At 32.0% G+C, this 14,350-nt stretch overlaps 1 protein-coding gene across 1 annotated transcript; it reads right to left on the reverse strand.

Moving 5' to 3' along the window:
* Nucleotides 1-4,240: 4,240 nt before the first annotated feature.
* On the reverse strand, nt 4,241-14,121 carry LOC139488734 (uncharacterized). The gene is made up of 2 exons (XM_071274562.1): nt 14,066-14,121; nt 4,241-5,999 (listed from the first exon to the last, which is right to left on the reverse strand). Exons 1-2 carry the CDS (start codon nt 14,085-14,087, stop codon nt 4,357-4,359), a joined length of 1,665 nt encoding a protein of 554 aa, XP_071130663.1. The 5' UTR covers nt 14,088-14,121; the 3' UTR covers nt 4,241-4,356.
* Nucleotides 14,122-14,350: the final 229 nt, after the last annotated feature.

A 14,350-nucleotide genomic window follows, 5' to 3' on the forward strand; every position in this document is an offset into this window, starting at 1 on the left:
AATAGTTTTTTTTCTATTAGAATTACTGATCTGCTGACATTAAAGGGAAATAATTTTTATTGAGTAATAGTATAATTAAAATTTAATCAATGATACCAAGCTAATAATTTTGCCTACAACAGATTGTTCATTGCTACAAGGGAAAAAAAGAAATGCCAACTTAGTAGCTATATTACATAGAAAGTTGAAGAGCTTTGAGGACGCGAAATTGCGATTTATTTTGCAAAATACTGCATACCGGTATTAGTTATATAATTCTCTGTTGTAGAAAATCAGTAGTACTTTGAACAATTCAAAGTTTTGCAATACAGTTAATCTATGATAGAATTGCTGTATAGATACCTTCTTTATTTCCTGAGGAATTTGTACGATTTATAGAACTTTGAATGTGTTCCAAAATATATTTTTAAAAGTTAAAAATTTTAATCATCTTAGAAATAAATTTAAGTGTTATTTTGAGAACCGATGATAACAGTTTAACAATGTTTAATACTCATGGAAACAATGTTACAAATAATTTACTTACTAAATGAAGGAATTTGATATTTGTCAGACAGACAGCTTTAACGGTTATGTAAATAATTTCCCTTTTATATTAGCAGATAAGTTAATGCTTCAGAAAAAAATAATATGCAAACTACAATTACGCATTTACTTGCTGTATGAAAACAGAACAATAAATAATAGACTTACAAAACAATGCTTTGAAGTATTGTTTTATAAAATATATTTATGACAGAAGTTTTCATGTCAAAATTATACCTAAAGTTATTACATCAACTAACTGGAGCTGGATGGCAAGTATTACTATACATTTCACAGCACTCACTTCATACTAAAAATCTTTCATTTCATCAATTTGTTAAAATATGTTTCCAGTTGATCAGTATGTGGAAGAAGAATTCGAACTGCATTTTGGTAAACTGTTTTAGCCATTGCTATTGTGATACCACAAAGATTAGGGAGCTACCATTTGATTTTTATGGGGGCTAGGATGAAATTTGAAAAAAATAGGCAGGACAGGAGTTTTGAGTAAAAAAAAAGGCAGGATGTTAAACTTGCAAAAAAAAAGTCAGGACGACAATTTAGGTAAAAAAAAAGTCAGGATAAACTAAAAAAAAAGGCAGGACCGATTAGAATGAAAAATAAAAAGGCAGTACAGAGATTACAGCTAAAAAAAAATGCAGGACAACATTTTTCATCCTAGCCGCCCCCCCCCCCCCCCCCCCTAAAAATCAAATGGTAGCTCCCTTACTGGATAAGCACAGTAATTAAGGTCTCTAGTTGACATGGCGTGCTGCGTTGAAAGCCCAGTCGGGATGTTGTTTCTAGATTTGAAAACCGGTACCTCAGAAATATAGGTATATAGGAATATAATAGTCATTTTAAGGCGGCCCTTGTAGCCTACGTTTGTGTGCAAGCCTAGGCTCCGTGTTGACGACCGTACTTAGACCTTATAATACATAATGGTTTACTTTTAAAATTTGTGAATTGAATGTGAGTTGTCTCATTGGCACTCATATCACATCTTCCTATATCTATAAAGATATACATATTATTTTCAAGCTACTCATTCTTGATAAAAACTAAAGATGTCCGCAAAGAGGAACTAATACTCCCGTTTGCATTTTAGTTGATGCAGTGACATTTAATATTGAGGTTTACATTCCGATAGGTGCGGTTGTAAGTCGTTCATATTAAATAATCTTGGCCCGTTTCTTAGATCAACACATGGTTAGTGATAGGTTAATCTGAAAGAATTACATTGACCTAGGAACAAAGTTTGGGGTTAGCATACTGTAAAATCAGAAATTACGGTGAACATGGTGAAGATAAAGGATAGTATTATGCTTCTTTTTACCTACTTTTGTCAATCTAAGTGCAATACATTTGTAGTACCGCGGTTATGCACCAAACACTATTTAGACAATTGTAAACTATTGTAGGGGTCAATGGTCAAAATATAAGCAAGAGTGACAAGACTGTGATATATGACACGCATCCATTCCACGATGTATCAGCGTACCATGTTGGGTCTACCAAAGTTCTATTGTTCTTGAGTAAAACCCAGGACACAAATCAGACAAGGATTAACTATCACAGGTGACAAAGGTGAGATTGGGCTGAATTTGATATTTAACACACCACAGCTCATGATGCTACTTCATACCAATTCAAGTAGACACCAGTCTTACTGTGCAAAAGATAAGAACCGGAAACGATTTGGATTAGAGCTACTATCATGGGGAGCAAGGTTAAAATCAAGATCAGAGTGACATACCCCAAGCACATGATGCTTTCTTAATCCGTGTAAGCATTTTTCTTCTATGCAATAAAGCTCTGTCGGTCTAGTTCTTAGTAAATGAAAATGTCAATTTTATTGCATTGAGATCGACATGAATTTCAAAAATTCAAGGATACACAACGTATTATTTTGTTTAGTACATTTGAACTGTGTACGACAATACTTTTGGTCCGACCAGCCGAAAATAACAGAGAATAAGATGGATGAAGATGGATATTGGCAGCAGATTTCCATTCTAGAATTTAAATTTAAGAAAAGTTTCTTGTCTTGGATTCAGGATTTTTTATCAGTTGTTATACTTCCAGTACTCATAATCGCTTCTTTTTCTCCTTTTAGTTTTTGTTACTTGATAATTTTGTTTTATATCGATCTGATGGGTTCACCTCTTTTCAACTGATTTGTATAATTTGTACCACTACTTCTGGTTGTGCTCGTCTTTAGACTAAGGTATGTAACATTTGGTAAGCGGCGACTGCAGTTTGTTTTTTGTGTCATGTCTATATCATATTTGCGTTTTGCCTATTGTTTTGAAAAAAAATCTGGCCGTCGGTGTTCTTTTTTGAATTGCTTTACCTTTAATGTTGTCGTACCCTTGCTAAGAGGTATGGGTTTGTTAATTGTTGAAGGTTGTACACCGACGTAACATTTACGTCATTTTGTCTCGGGTGGATAGTTATCTCATTGGAAATCATTCCACATCTACTTATTATATATCAATATGACTATGTTTCCTTATGTCATTTACTATTCCAAATAAACCTACTTTCAAAGACAATTGCTATAGGAATGCATTGTAATATAGTTCCCTTCTGATCTCCGTATATCATTACATACACTTAATGATAATATCTTACTTCAGACGACCTATTTTCTCGAGCGATGTATCTGTTAGTAGAATATCAAGTAACGACAGAATGTGAAACACTGATTTCGTATGGGAACAAAAGAACAGCATAGGAAAATGGCTACAGTCATACATGTCATATTGCCTCAAAGTGTTAAACGCAAACATAAATATAAGCAAAAATATGTTTTTCAAAAGTATTTTAATAGTTGTGATCATACAAGTATCGCCTTCAACACGGATCCTGAGCTCCCACCGAACAGCAAGCTATCTAGGGCCTCCAAAAATAACTAGTGTAAAACCATTCAAATGTAGATTAAAATTAAAACAGGAAAACCAACGGTCTAATCTATATAAAAAACGAAATACGTGAAACATTTATGAACCACATTAACAAACGACAGCAATGAACATCAGGTTCCTGACTTAAGACAGGTGCAAACGAATGCAGCGGGTTGTCTAACTTAATGCTCTTCAACTTTGTACTTGTTTGGCTTTATAAATATTTCGATATGAGCGTCAATGGTGAGTCTTATTTAGACGAAACGCGCGTCTGGCGTACTAAATTATAATCCTGATACCTTTGATCACTATTATCCAAACTAGGACTAAATCATAGTATTTAACGCTCATCGATATGACCAATGACTTGTATAGTAAGAAGGGTTGGAATCTTGTGGACGTTTGCATAGACTGTACATGTAGAACAATGTCTTATGCAGCGCCAGATTTTGTGTGATTACCCGTGATGCATCTGGAAGATGCTCAACATGCCTTGATTAATGGCGGACATTTGCATCTATACAAATTTTTGATTTGACAATGTTACTACCCGTGGGAATGGTTTATTTCGTGATCTACACCATACTTAGTTACATGTATGATGGATTATGAATTTGAGTTCTTTGATTTGTCAGGCTAACAAATTGGACCTCGGTATTCTAGTAGTATAGATAATACATACATTTGTACATAATGCACTTGTCTTAACATGTTAACATGAAAGGTAAGTGGATTATAAAATGGAAAGATCATGCATAAATCATGTAAATATCTGTATTAGTGTATAAAGAACATTAAAAAAAAAAACGTTTTCTTTTCACAAAATTTTATCTTGATAATTATCATAAAACATAACAAAATTATAAAGCAAGTTCTAGAGCAGTGGTTTGCTGGATGAAAGGAGTACTCTAAATGAATGTAATAATTATGTAAGGAGTCTATATTTCGATAAATTATTCCCGTTTAAACTGCATACATAGAGCACAGATGATTTTGAATCAAACCAAATAGCCTTAGGTTCTTTTGTTTCTACTACTACTTTACTGCTGGTTCCATCCTTTGAAATCAATATAACACGGTTAGAATCTTGACAGGCTACAAATAAATTTCCTTCAGAATCGCTACACATATTTCTTGTACCGAGTGCATCTGCTTCTGAAAAACACCAAATTTTCTTCCCAGTAGATGAATAACAATGAACTGAGCTGTCTGTAAAATCTGCACGATAATATCTGTCCATAAACATGTGCACATACGTAAGATTGCTATTTGACATAGAAACCCTCTTAATTATAATCCCAAATTTATCTAAAAACAAAATTTCTTTGTATCTTATTGCCACAAGAAGCGTATTATTTGCAAAGTCTATTCCCCAACATTGACCGTATACTTCTATTTCTCTTCTTTTTGTGTAATACTGGGTATTGAAAATCTTAATTATCTCTGTTTCTGGAAAAGATACCGCAATTTCGTCATTACCTATATATGCAAGTCCAAAGGGTTCATCAATCTGTCGAACGATTTGTTTCATTGTTCCTAATTGACTGAATACTACTAAGGTTTTTGTAGAATACGCAGAAACTATTACTTCCCCACATGGTATAGCTATCATAGATGATATCGTTACACCTCTGTCAAATACAGAAGTGTCATAAGTCTTCTGCAAAATGGTAGATCCACCAGGAGTAGTCTGACATGTAGAAACATTTGCCTTTGATTTTAAATTTCCCGTTTCTTTATTCATAGTCACGTCTACAAATTTCATAATCGTTTTGCCGATCATGGGATCGACAATAAATTCTAAATTGACCTCAGACATGTCTAAACTACCTGCCAATGAAGCTAATATTTTATTCTCTTCGCCAATCATTCCTTCCACTTTTTTTCCGCCAATATATTTGTGTGCATTTGAACCAACATCTTTAAGATTCACAATATTGTTTTTCAAATTGTTAATATCATGTCTCTTAATCTGCAAACGTTTAACAACATTATCAATTAAACCCGTCTGCAATGATATTAAATCTTCACTTTTAGACTGCAGTTGTTTTTCAAGGACATCTATATGATAATTTATGTTTTTTCTGAGCTCTCTTAGTTTTGATTTATGGCTTCCAGCTTGATCAAGAATTTTTGTTTTATTATCTTTACGGTTTTTTATCATAACATCAACTTGACTTAAAAGATCGCCAAGTTTAACATTGATGTCATCGATTTGATTTGAGTTGTTAGCTTCTTCTGTGACCTTTTGAAAAGATGTTATCCCAAGACATGTGGCATGATTAATAGCAGCACAACTTGAGCAACATGGAGCTTCATGGTTTGGACAAAACAACTCGAGAGGTTTGTCATGGACATCGCATGTAGTCTTTATGGAAGATACAAAAGGATCTAGAGCCTTTAATTTACTAAATCTAATTGTAGTATGGGATCTAGATGCCTTATTTGTTTTATGGTGAATGTTGCAATTGTCACACAGCCCTTCTTCGCACGTTGTACACCAATTTGTAGCACTTTTCAGAATGTCTTGCATTTGGCATGGCACACAGTCCAAATGGTCACTCATTTCTAATAATAAAATAAAAACCAGATGCTCCGCAGGGCGTAGCTTTATACGACCGCAGAGGTTGAACCCTGAACGGTTGGGGCAAGTATGGACACAACATTCAAGCTGGATTCAGCTCTAAATTTGGATTGTGATTAAATAGTTGACACAGCATAGGTTTCTGACACAGAATGAATGTGTTCTAATGAACTTAAAATTTTTGTTTTCTCTTAGAGCAATTCACTATGCTGTTGAATATTAATCCTCTCAAAACAAGAATGTGTCCTCAGTACACGAATGCCCCACTCGCACTATCATTTTCCATGTTCAGTGGACCGTGAAATTGGGGTAAAAACTCTAATTTGGCATTAAAATTAGAAAGATCATATCATAGGGGACATGTGTACTAAGTTTGAAGTCGATTGGACTTAAACTTCATCAAAAACTACCTTGACCAAAAAATATAACCTGAAGCGGGACAGACGGACGGACGAACGGATGGACAAACGAACGGACAGACGGACGGACGGACGCACAGACCAGAAAACATAATGCCCCTCTACTATCGTAGGTGGGGCATAAAAATGTTTGAAGAAATTTTCTTTTTTATTTATGAAATTTCAAATGAGAAAAATTGAACCCAATTTTTTTAATCACATCCCCCTTTCCCTTATTCCAAAACTAATCTCAATTAAAATTTCTAATGGAGTTTGCAACAATAACTACTCATTTAAATACATCATAAAATATTAAGATGTAAAAAAAACTGCTTGTTATCACTGAATGTTATTTATTATAATTTATCAGTTGGTAGTAAAAAGTGAATATACATTGTATATTGTATATAACAAAGATTTAAGTTGATTCTGGACAAAGAAAGATAACTCCAATTAAAAAAAAATCTTGCTATTGCACAATATTTTGCAATTAGATATTTCTTGCTTACTATTCTGGACAAAGAAAGATAACTCTAATTAAAAAAAAAATTGCTATTTCACAATATTGTGCAATTAGATATTTCTTGCCATTGCGCAATACTGTGCAATTGAAAAGACTTGCTATTGCACAATACTTAATATAATAATTTTAGATCCTGATTTGGACCAACTTGAAAACTGGGCCCATAATAAAAAATCTAAGTACATTTTTGGATTCAGCATATCAAAGAACCCCAAGATTTCAATTTTTGTTGAAATCAGACTAAGTTTAATTTTGGACCCTTTGGACTTTAGTGTAGACCAATTTGAAAAACAGGACCAAAAATGAAGAATCTACATACACAGTTAGATTTGGTATATCAAAGAACCCCATTTATTCAATTTTTGATGAAATCAAACAAAGTTTAATTTTGGACCCCGATTTGGACCAACTTGAAAACTGGGCCAATAATCAAGAATCTAAGTACATTTTTAGATTCAGCATATCAAAGAACCTAACTGATTCATTTTTTGTCAAAATCAAACTAAGTTTAATTTTGGACCCTTTGGACCTTAATGTAGACCAATTTGAAAACGGGACCAAAAGTTAAGAATCTACATACACAGTCATGACAGTTAGATTCGGCATATCAAAGAACCCCAATTATTCAATTTTGATGAAATCAAACAAAGTTTAATTTTGGACCCTTTGGGCCCCTTATTCTGTTGGGACCAAAACTCCCAAAATCAATACCAACCTTCCTTTTATGGTCATAAACCTTGTGTTTAAATTTCATAGATTTCTATTTACTTATACTAACGTTATGGTGCGAAAACCAAGAAAAATGCTTATTTGGGTCCCTTTTTGGCCCCTAATTCCTAAACTGTTAGGACCTAAACTCCCAAAATCAATACCAACCTTCCTTTTGTAGTCATTAACATTGTGTTTAAATTTCATTGATTTCTATTTACTTAAACTAAAGTTATTGTGCGAAAACCAAGAATAATGCTTATTTGGGCCCTTTTTTGGCCCCTAATTCCTAAACTGTTGAAACCTAAACTCCCAAAATCAATCCCAACCGTTCTTTTGTGGTCATAAACCTTGTGTCAAAATTTCATAGATTTCTATTAACTTAAACTAAAGTTATAGTGCGAAAACCAAGAAAATGCTTATTTGGGCCCTTTTTGGCCCCTAATTCCTAAAATGTTGGGACCAAAACTCCCAAAATCAATGCCAACCTTTCTTTTGTGGTCATAAACCTTGTGTTAAAATTTCATAGATTTCCATTCTCTTTTACTAAAGTTAGAGTGCGAAAACTAAAAGTATTCGGACGCCGGACGACGACGACGACGACGACGACGACGACGACGACGACGACGACGCAGACGCCAACGTGATAGCAATATACGACGAAAAATTTTTCAAATTTTGCGGTCGTATAATTAATTGATTTAGCTACTTCATAACATCAGGCATCTATATACAAAGTGTGAAGCATCTAGGTCTTCAAAATTCTAAAATATAAAGCTTTTAAAGAGTAAGTTAACGCCACCGCCACCTCAACTGTCACCGCCGCTGGATCGATATCACTATCTATATACAACTTTATGTAACCAAAGTTCGCAGGTCGACAGAAACGGATCAATTTTTCAATTGAAGCTGTTATCCTTATACCAGCAAAGTAAAGGTTTGTTTGGCTTGCTTGCTTTATGTGAATAAAAGTTTGCTCAAGCATTGTAATTAAGATTGGCAACATCTGCAAGCAAAAGATAGGCAGGTCTTCAGCTTGTTTACATTACACTTAATACTCAATTCCATAATTCAATAATACATATAAGCCTATCTATTGATTGATTGATCGGAAAACAGTTATGAAAGCAATTTTGATGATTTGCAGTACTTTACAATTTTACTTAGATACTTAACATGTCCGATTGCCAGGGGACGGGTCCATGCATTAAAAGGGGTTCTTAACACAGGACAGGGGGTCCCAACTCAGGGTAAAAGGTGTGTGTGTGTGTTTCCAACCATATGTCCCTATTCAAAAGCACTGATCGTCCCTAAAGAAAGGGTTCCAACACTCGGACCCTCCCCCTCCATTGGATACGCCACTAGTTACGCAATAAAAAATATAAGCTGCAGCAGTGTGCTTCCTTACAGACGAAGAAGACGGATTGAAAAGGATAATTGCAGCAACGAAATTTTTTGCAAATACTTAATTTAAAAAGTAATATTTAAAAAGGTATATACTAAAGCGTGGTGACGATTTGGTGAATCATATTTGCGTTTTTCTCAATTCATTAGTTATGCTTGAATAATTACATTAGATGTATGTTTCACTACAATATGTCATTCTGATTGGCTAACTACACATCACGTGTTATTCCTTAAAAAGTAAAATTACAAAAATACTGAACTTAGAGGAAAATCAATTCGGAAAGACCATAATCACATGGTAAAATCAAATAACAAAACGCATCAAAAACGTAGACAAGAACTGTCATATTCCTGACTTGGTACAGGCATTTTCAAATGTAGAAAATGGTGAATTAAACCTGGTTTTATAGCTCTAACCCTCTCACTTTGATGACAGCCTCATCAAATTCCGTTATATTTACATTGATGCGTTAACTAAATAGACACAATAAATAAAACAGTCAAAACATGGGTACATCAGTCATTATCGTATAACAATTTCAAAAGGAACAATTTAACAGAACACAAAAACATCTATCTACAAACACACTCATTGATTCGTATGTCTAACGTCAGAAAATTCTATACGTCACATAGACAAATGATAGATTTGTCGTTCAATGTGCATACAAACAATTTTAAAATTTTAATAGGCAATGTTAGCATATAGGGCTAAAAATCAATAGTATGTAAGAATAAATCTCAGAAACAGACCGAGATTGAAAATAGTCCAAAAGTTATATATAGAATTTATCGTATACTATTTTAAAAGGAACAATTTAACAGAATACAAGCAATTGCATAACTCAATAAAACTTTTCATTCATGATAACACGAGGTCCCACAATAAAGTGCACAAGTAAATTAAATAACAAATTGATAAAATTCGTGTTTTCAAGATCCTAGCTAAAAGATGTAATTATAAGTATTGAATGTTTCTTTTTGTAACTTCATAGGGTTGTAAAAGTTATTTTTAAATAAAGCAAACTATCAAGTTCAGACAAATAATTTGGTAAACAACTTAGAAATTTATAACTGTTATAAATATCATTTTTTATTTAAAAAAACATGAAAAACGTTTCTTCCTTAAACATGTTAAATATATTTGGCAAAATTCATGTTCTATATAAATATATACCTTGTTTTGTGTACACTAAACCCACACAAGGCCAACATGACTATTGACTACATGTAGACAAAACATGATTTACACTACTGTACATGTAAACCTTAAATTTATCAATGGGAATGTAATTGAATGTGTTTAGTTCACGTGTGTGTATCACGTGTGTATGTTTGTGTGTTCTGTTAAATTGTTCCTTTTAAAATTGTTATACGATGATGACTGATGTACCCATATTTTGACTATTTTATTTATTGTGTCTGTTTAGTTAACGCATCAATGTAAATATAACGGAATTTGATGAAACTGTCTTCAAAGTGAGGGGGTTAGCGCTATAAAACCAAATTTAATCCACCATTTTCTACATTTGAAAATGCCTGTATCAAGTCAGGAATATGACAGTTCTTGTCCATTCGTTTTTGATGCGTTTTGTTATTTGATTTTGCTAAGTGATTATAAATGGACTTTCCGAAATTGATTTTCCTCTAAGTTCAGTATTTTTGTGATTTTACTTTTTACACTTTAAGTACATTTTTGTAACACAACACCCGAGTTTGGGTCAATGGGAACACGGTGTACCATCATGCATTATACATTTATAATAAAACATAAATCAAGATCAATGAAATTGGATGCCGTAACTTTTACATTAACTTTTGAGTTATATACATGTGATATGCCCCTTTGAAATAAAAAAATATATAAATCTGTCGTTTCTGTTCTCTATCTTAATTTTGTCTCAAACAAACGTTACGAAATTTATACACAAGGCTTATAACCTCAAAATGGTCTTAACTAAGTGCATCCTGCATCTGAGGAAGTTGACTTATGAATATTTACAATTGTGTGCATTACACAAAAAAATTATAAACACATTTGTCTAGATTTTTTTATATAAAATTTCAGAACAAAGTACAAAAAAATAGATATGCTGAATTTAAATTATATTTGTCATGTTTATCTTTTCCTAATTTCATTTTTGCAGTTTTAATATTTTACTTATTACAATTTTTTTCTGACAGAATGTATAAACACTTTAAAAATTGGTCGATAATTTGTCAATATTATCATGATAATAAATATTTTTGTATATATATTTTTTGTCAAACTCAATATCCATTTTCCTAGATTAAATTGAAAAATCAAATATCTTTTTATTTTATATTTTACAGGTAAAATAATGGTTTGACTTAGTGATATTATTATAATTCATCAATAAACTATAATTGTTAAAACAACAAAAAAACTATGCTTTATAAACCTGCAATTAAATATGAACAAATTAGGATAACAGCATACTTTAAAAAAAAAAAAAAAAAAAAAAATATTCACATTGAATTCTAAAATAATGTATAAACTGGACGTTTTGTACAGATTCTTCTAATCATGCTAATAGTGTTCAATTTCCAATTATATTCTAAAATAAAAATATCTCTGACAGCTAAGACAGCTTGGATAAGATTTAATTTTTAATTTTAGAGTTACAATAAACAAAATGATAAACATGATAAAACAATAACAGTAATATAATTCCACATCTTTAGTTAGATATTTATATTATATGTAGTCTAAAACTCACAAACTGTATTACAATGTATATATGTGACTGATATTTCTGACATTTATTATTTGTGTTTGTTAACACTATACAACTAAAATTTTATATCTATGCATACTATGCTGTCGTTACTGATGAATTGTATTGTTCAAAGCAAGGAGGTTATATTATTCTAATATATCTAATATAACCTCCTTGGTTCAAAGTAATAAAGAATTAATTTGAATAGACTCAATCCTTTTATCAATGCTTATCACCCATTTCACCTTGGCCCAATCTTCATCATGTTATGATGAAGAATACCTATATAGTGTTGGGCGCCCATATTTGCCACATACATGACATAAACCATCTATTTTCACCTATGGTAAATCTGCATTAAAAATTTGGCAACTTATTAATGCAATTTCCAAAAATGATCTTTAACTTATTCTAGCACGTCTGACATTCATATTCAAGTTTAACGTCACGGTACCCAAATTCCACCTATTTCATGTATTAAGCAAAATAGCAGCGGAAATCTTACAAGATTTCCTAGAGACTAATCTATTTGTATTTTTATGACTTGATACTATGCACGGCTTTCAACATAGGTAAACATATTTAGATATACACAAATTTTTCACAGTATTTATCAAGAGATGAAGTGTCTACTGAAAAAGCAAAATGTACGGAAACATCGCCATGAGACGTCATCAAAACCTCATCTTTATAAAATTAGCAAATACAATATGTTACAAGTATCCTTTTCTTAAAAAAAGAAGAGTAAGCATGGAATTATATCCAATTATTCAAAATGTTTGAAGAAATTAAACCAGTTGAAAGCTCTGTTATTCGACTTTTCACAATGCAAATTTAAGCATGGATGCAATTTGGATACTCCTCATTACAGGATCATTGATGGTTTTGGGGGTTAGTTCAGACCATTTTTATATGATTCATATAATATAGCATATTGATTCAAAATTATATTGGTGAAACCATAAAGTAAATAATGATACATCTACAAAATAAACACATAATGAAAACTTTTGTCTGAAGCATAAATAAACGTAGGTTAAAAAACTGTCCAAATAGGTGCAATTTTGGTACCCTCAGGTTACAGTTTAAAGCCAGAACTTGAGAAGGAATAAAAAGAATTACGCTTTCACCGAAATATTCTATGAATAAAAGATATACAAAACGATTTTCTGAAGATTGCATGTACTTTAATTAATTATGAACGCCTTATTTACCTTAAAATTGAATGCAGTGTTACACTAGTTTAAGCAGTATAACACCATAAAAAATCTTGTTATTGTGATATATAAGTTTGTTTTTAGGATATGACTTTGTTCTTGTATTTCTCATGAAATCATGGTGCCCGAAAATTAAAATACTCTAATTTAAGGATGTACTTATATTAGGTGAGGTTACAAAATGTAGCTGAAAATTAATAAATCAAGAATTAAAAATTAATATTATACATGCTATAAGCTGGTAGAGCATTCTTTAAGGATAAAATTATGCTAAACATATTGATAGATCATGAACCTCCTTTTCGAGTTATTTGAGATTTTAAACATGGCAGGAAAAGGCTGACTCGGACTTTTACCTTATGTTTGCATAGGTATTATTTGTGACCAAAAAACAAAAGAAACAAAATTAACAATCTTCTAAAATTTTGGTAAATGACCGTTCATGAGCTATTTAGTCTTATATGAAAAAATAAATGGGTGTTATGGGGCAAAATATTTTACCTTGTAAGTTGTTTTGTATGGAAAAACACCAAGGTGTCCAAAAATTTGACATGAATTCCAAAATCACACCCAAGTACATCCTTAAACAGTATATCACCATGAAAAATCTTGTTATCGTGAAATATAAATTTGTTTTTGGGATATTACGTTGTTCCTGTATTTCTCGGGAAATTGTGGTGCCTGAAAATTATCTATAAATCTTTATCAATGTTTATAATTCACCAAAATTTAAATAGGAACGAAAGGTGTCGTGTAGTATTTGAAACAATGCTTAAATATTAATATGTATCACAAATTATAATTACACAAAGAATATTTTCTCAGAAATCATGAAGATTATACAGCTTGTTCTAAAATTGTTTATTGTGAAAAATGCATGCCATACCTAAAAAAAGGCTAAATTTTTAAAATAAACAAAGTAATGGTAAGGTCCAGGTTCGCATATATATTTCGAAGATGACATTTAAACAAAAAAATGACCACAAAACTGATGGAACACAACAAGGACAAAACCATTATCATCGTATGACATGTATTTATGAACTTTAAAATTACCTCCTGCACCTCCTTCAGCCATGTTGAGTTATCTGCCGCTTGTCGAAACAAAATGTACCGCATGCCAAATTAACAAAAATGAGTTAACTTTGTAAATATTGTACAGTTTATAAAATCTTGTTCAAAAAGGCAATAATGACTGGTGTAACATTATGATAATTTTGTCTAATTATCAGATTGTTCCTTTTAAAATAAGAGCCATGTGTCGCGCAAACAGTAAATAATCTTCAGATCATTGAAGGACTACTGAAAACCTAAAGAAGAAGATGTTGGACTGTGACTTTT

The sequence above is a fragment of the Mytilus edulis genome, chromosome 9, assembly GCF_963676685.1.
Source record: "Mytilus edulis chromosome 9, xbMytEdul2.2, whole genome shotgun sequence".
Lineage (NCBI taxonomy): Eukaryota > Metazoa > Mollusca > Bivalvia > Mytilida > Mytilidae > Mytilus > Mytilus edulis.

What these genes read in the sequence shown, in the direction of transcription:
- LOC139488734 (XM_071274562.1), bottom strand. Translation starts at nt 14,087, where the DNA reads ATGGCTGAAGGAGGTGCAGGAG. An exon ending in GGCTGAAGGAGGTGCAGGAG is followed by an intron (nt 6,000 to 14,065) that starts GTAATTTTAAAG and finishes TTTTATTATTAG; the next exon opens with AAATGAGTGACCATTTGGAC.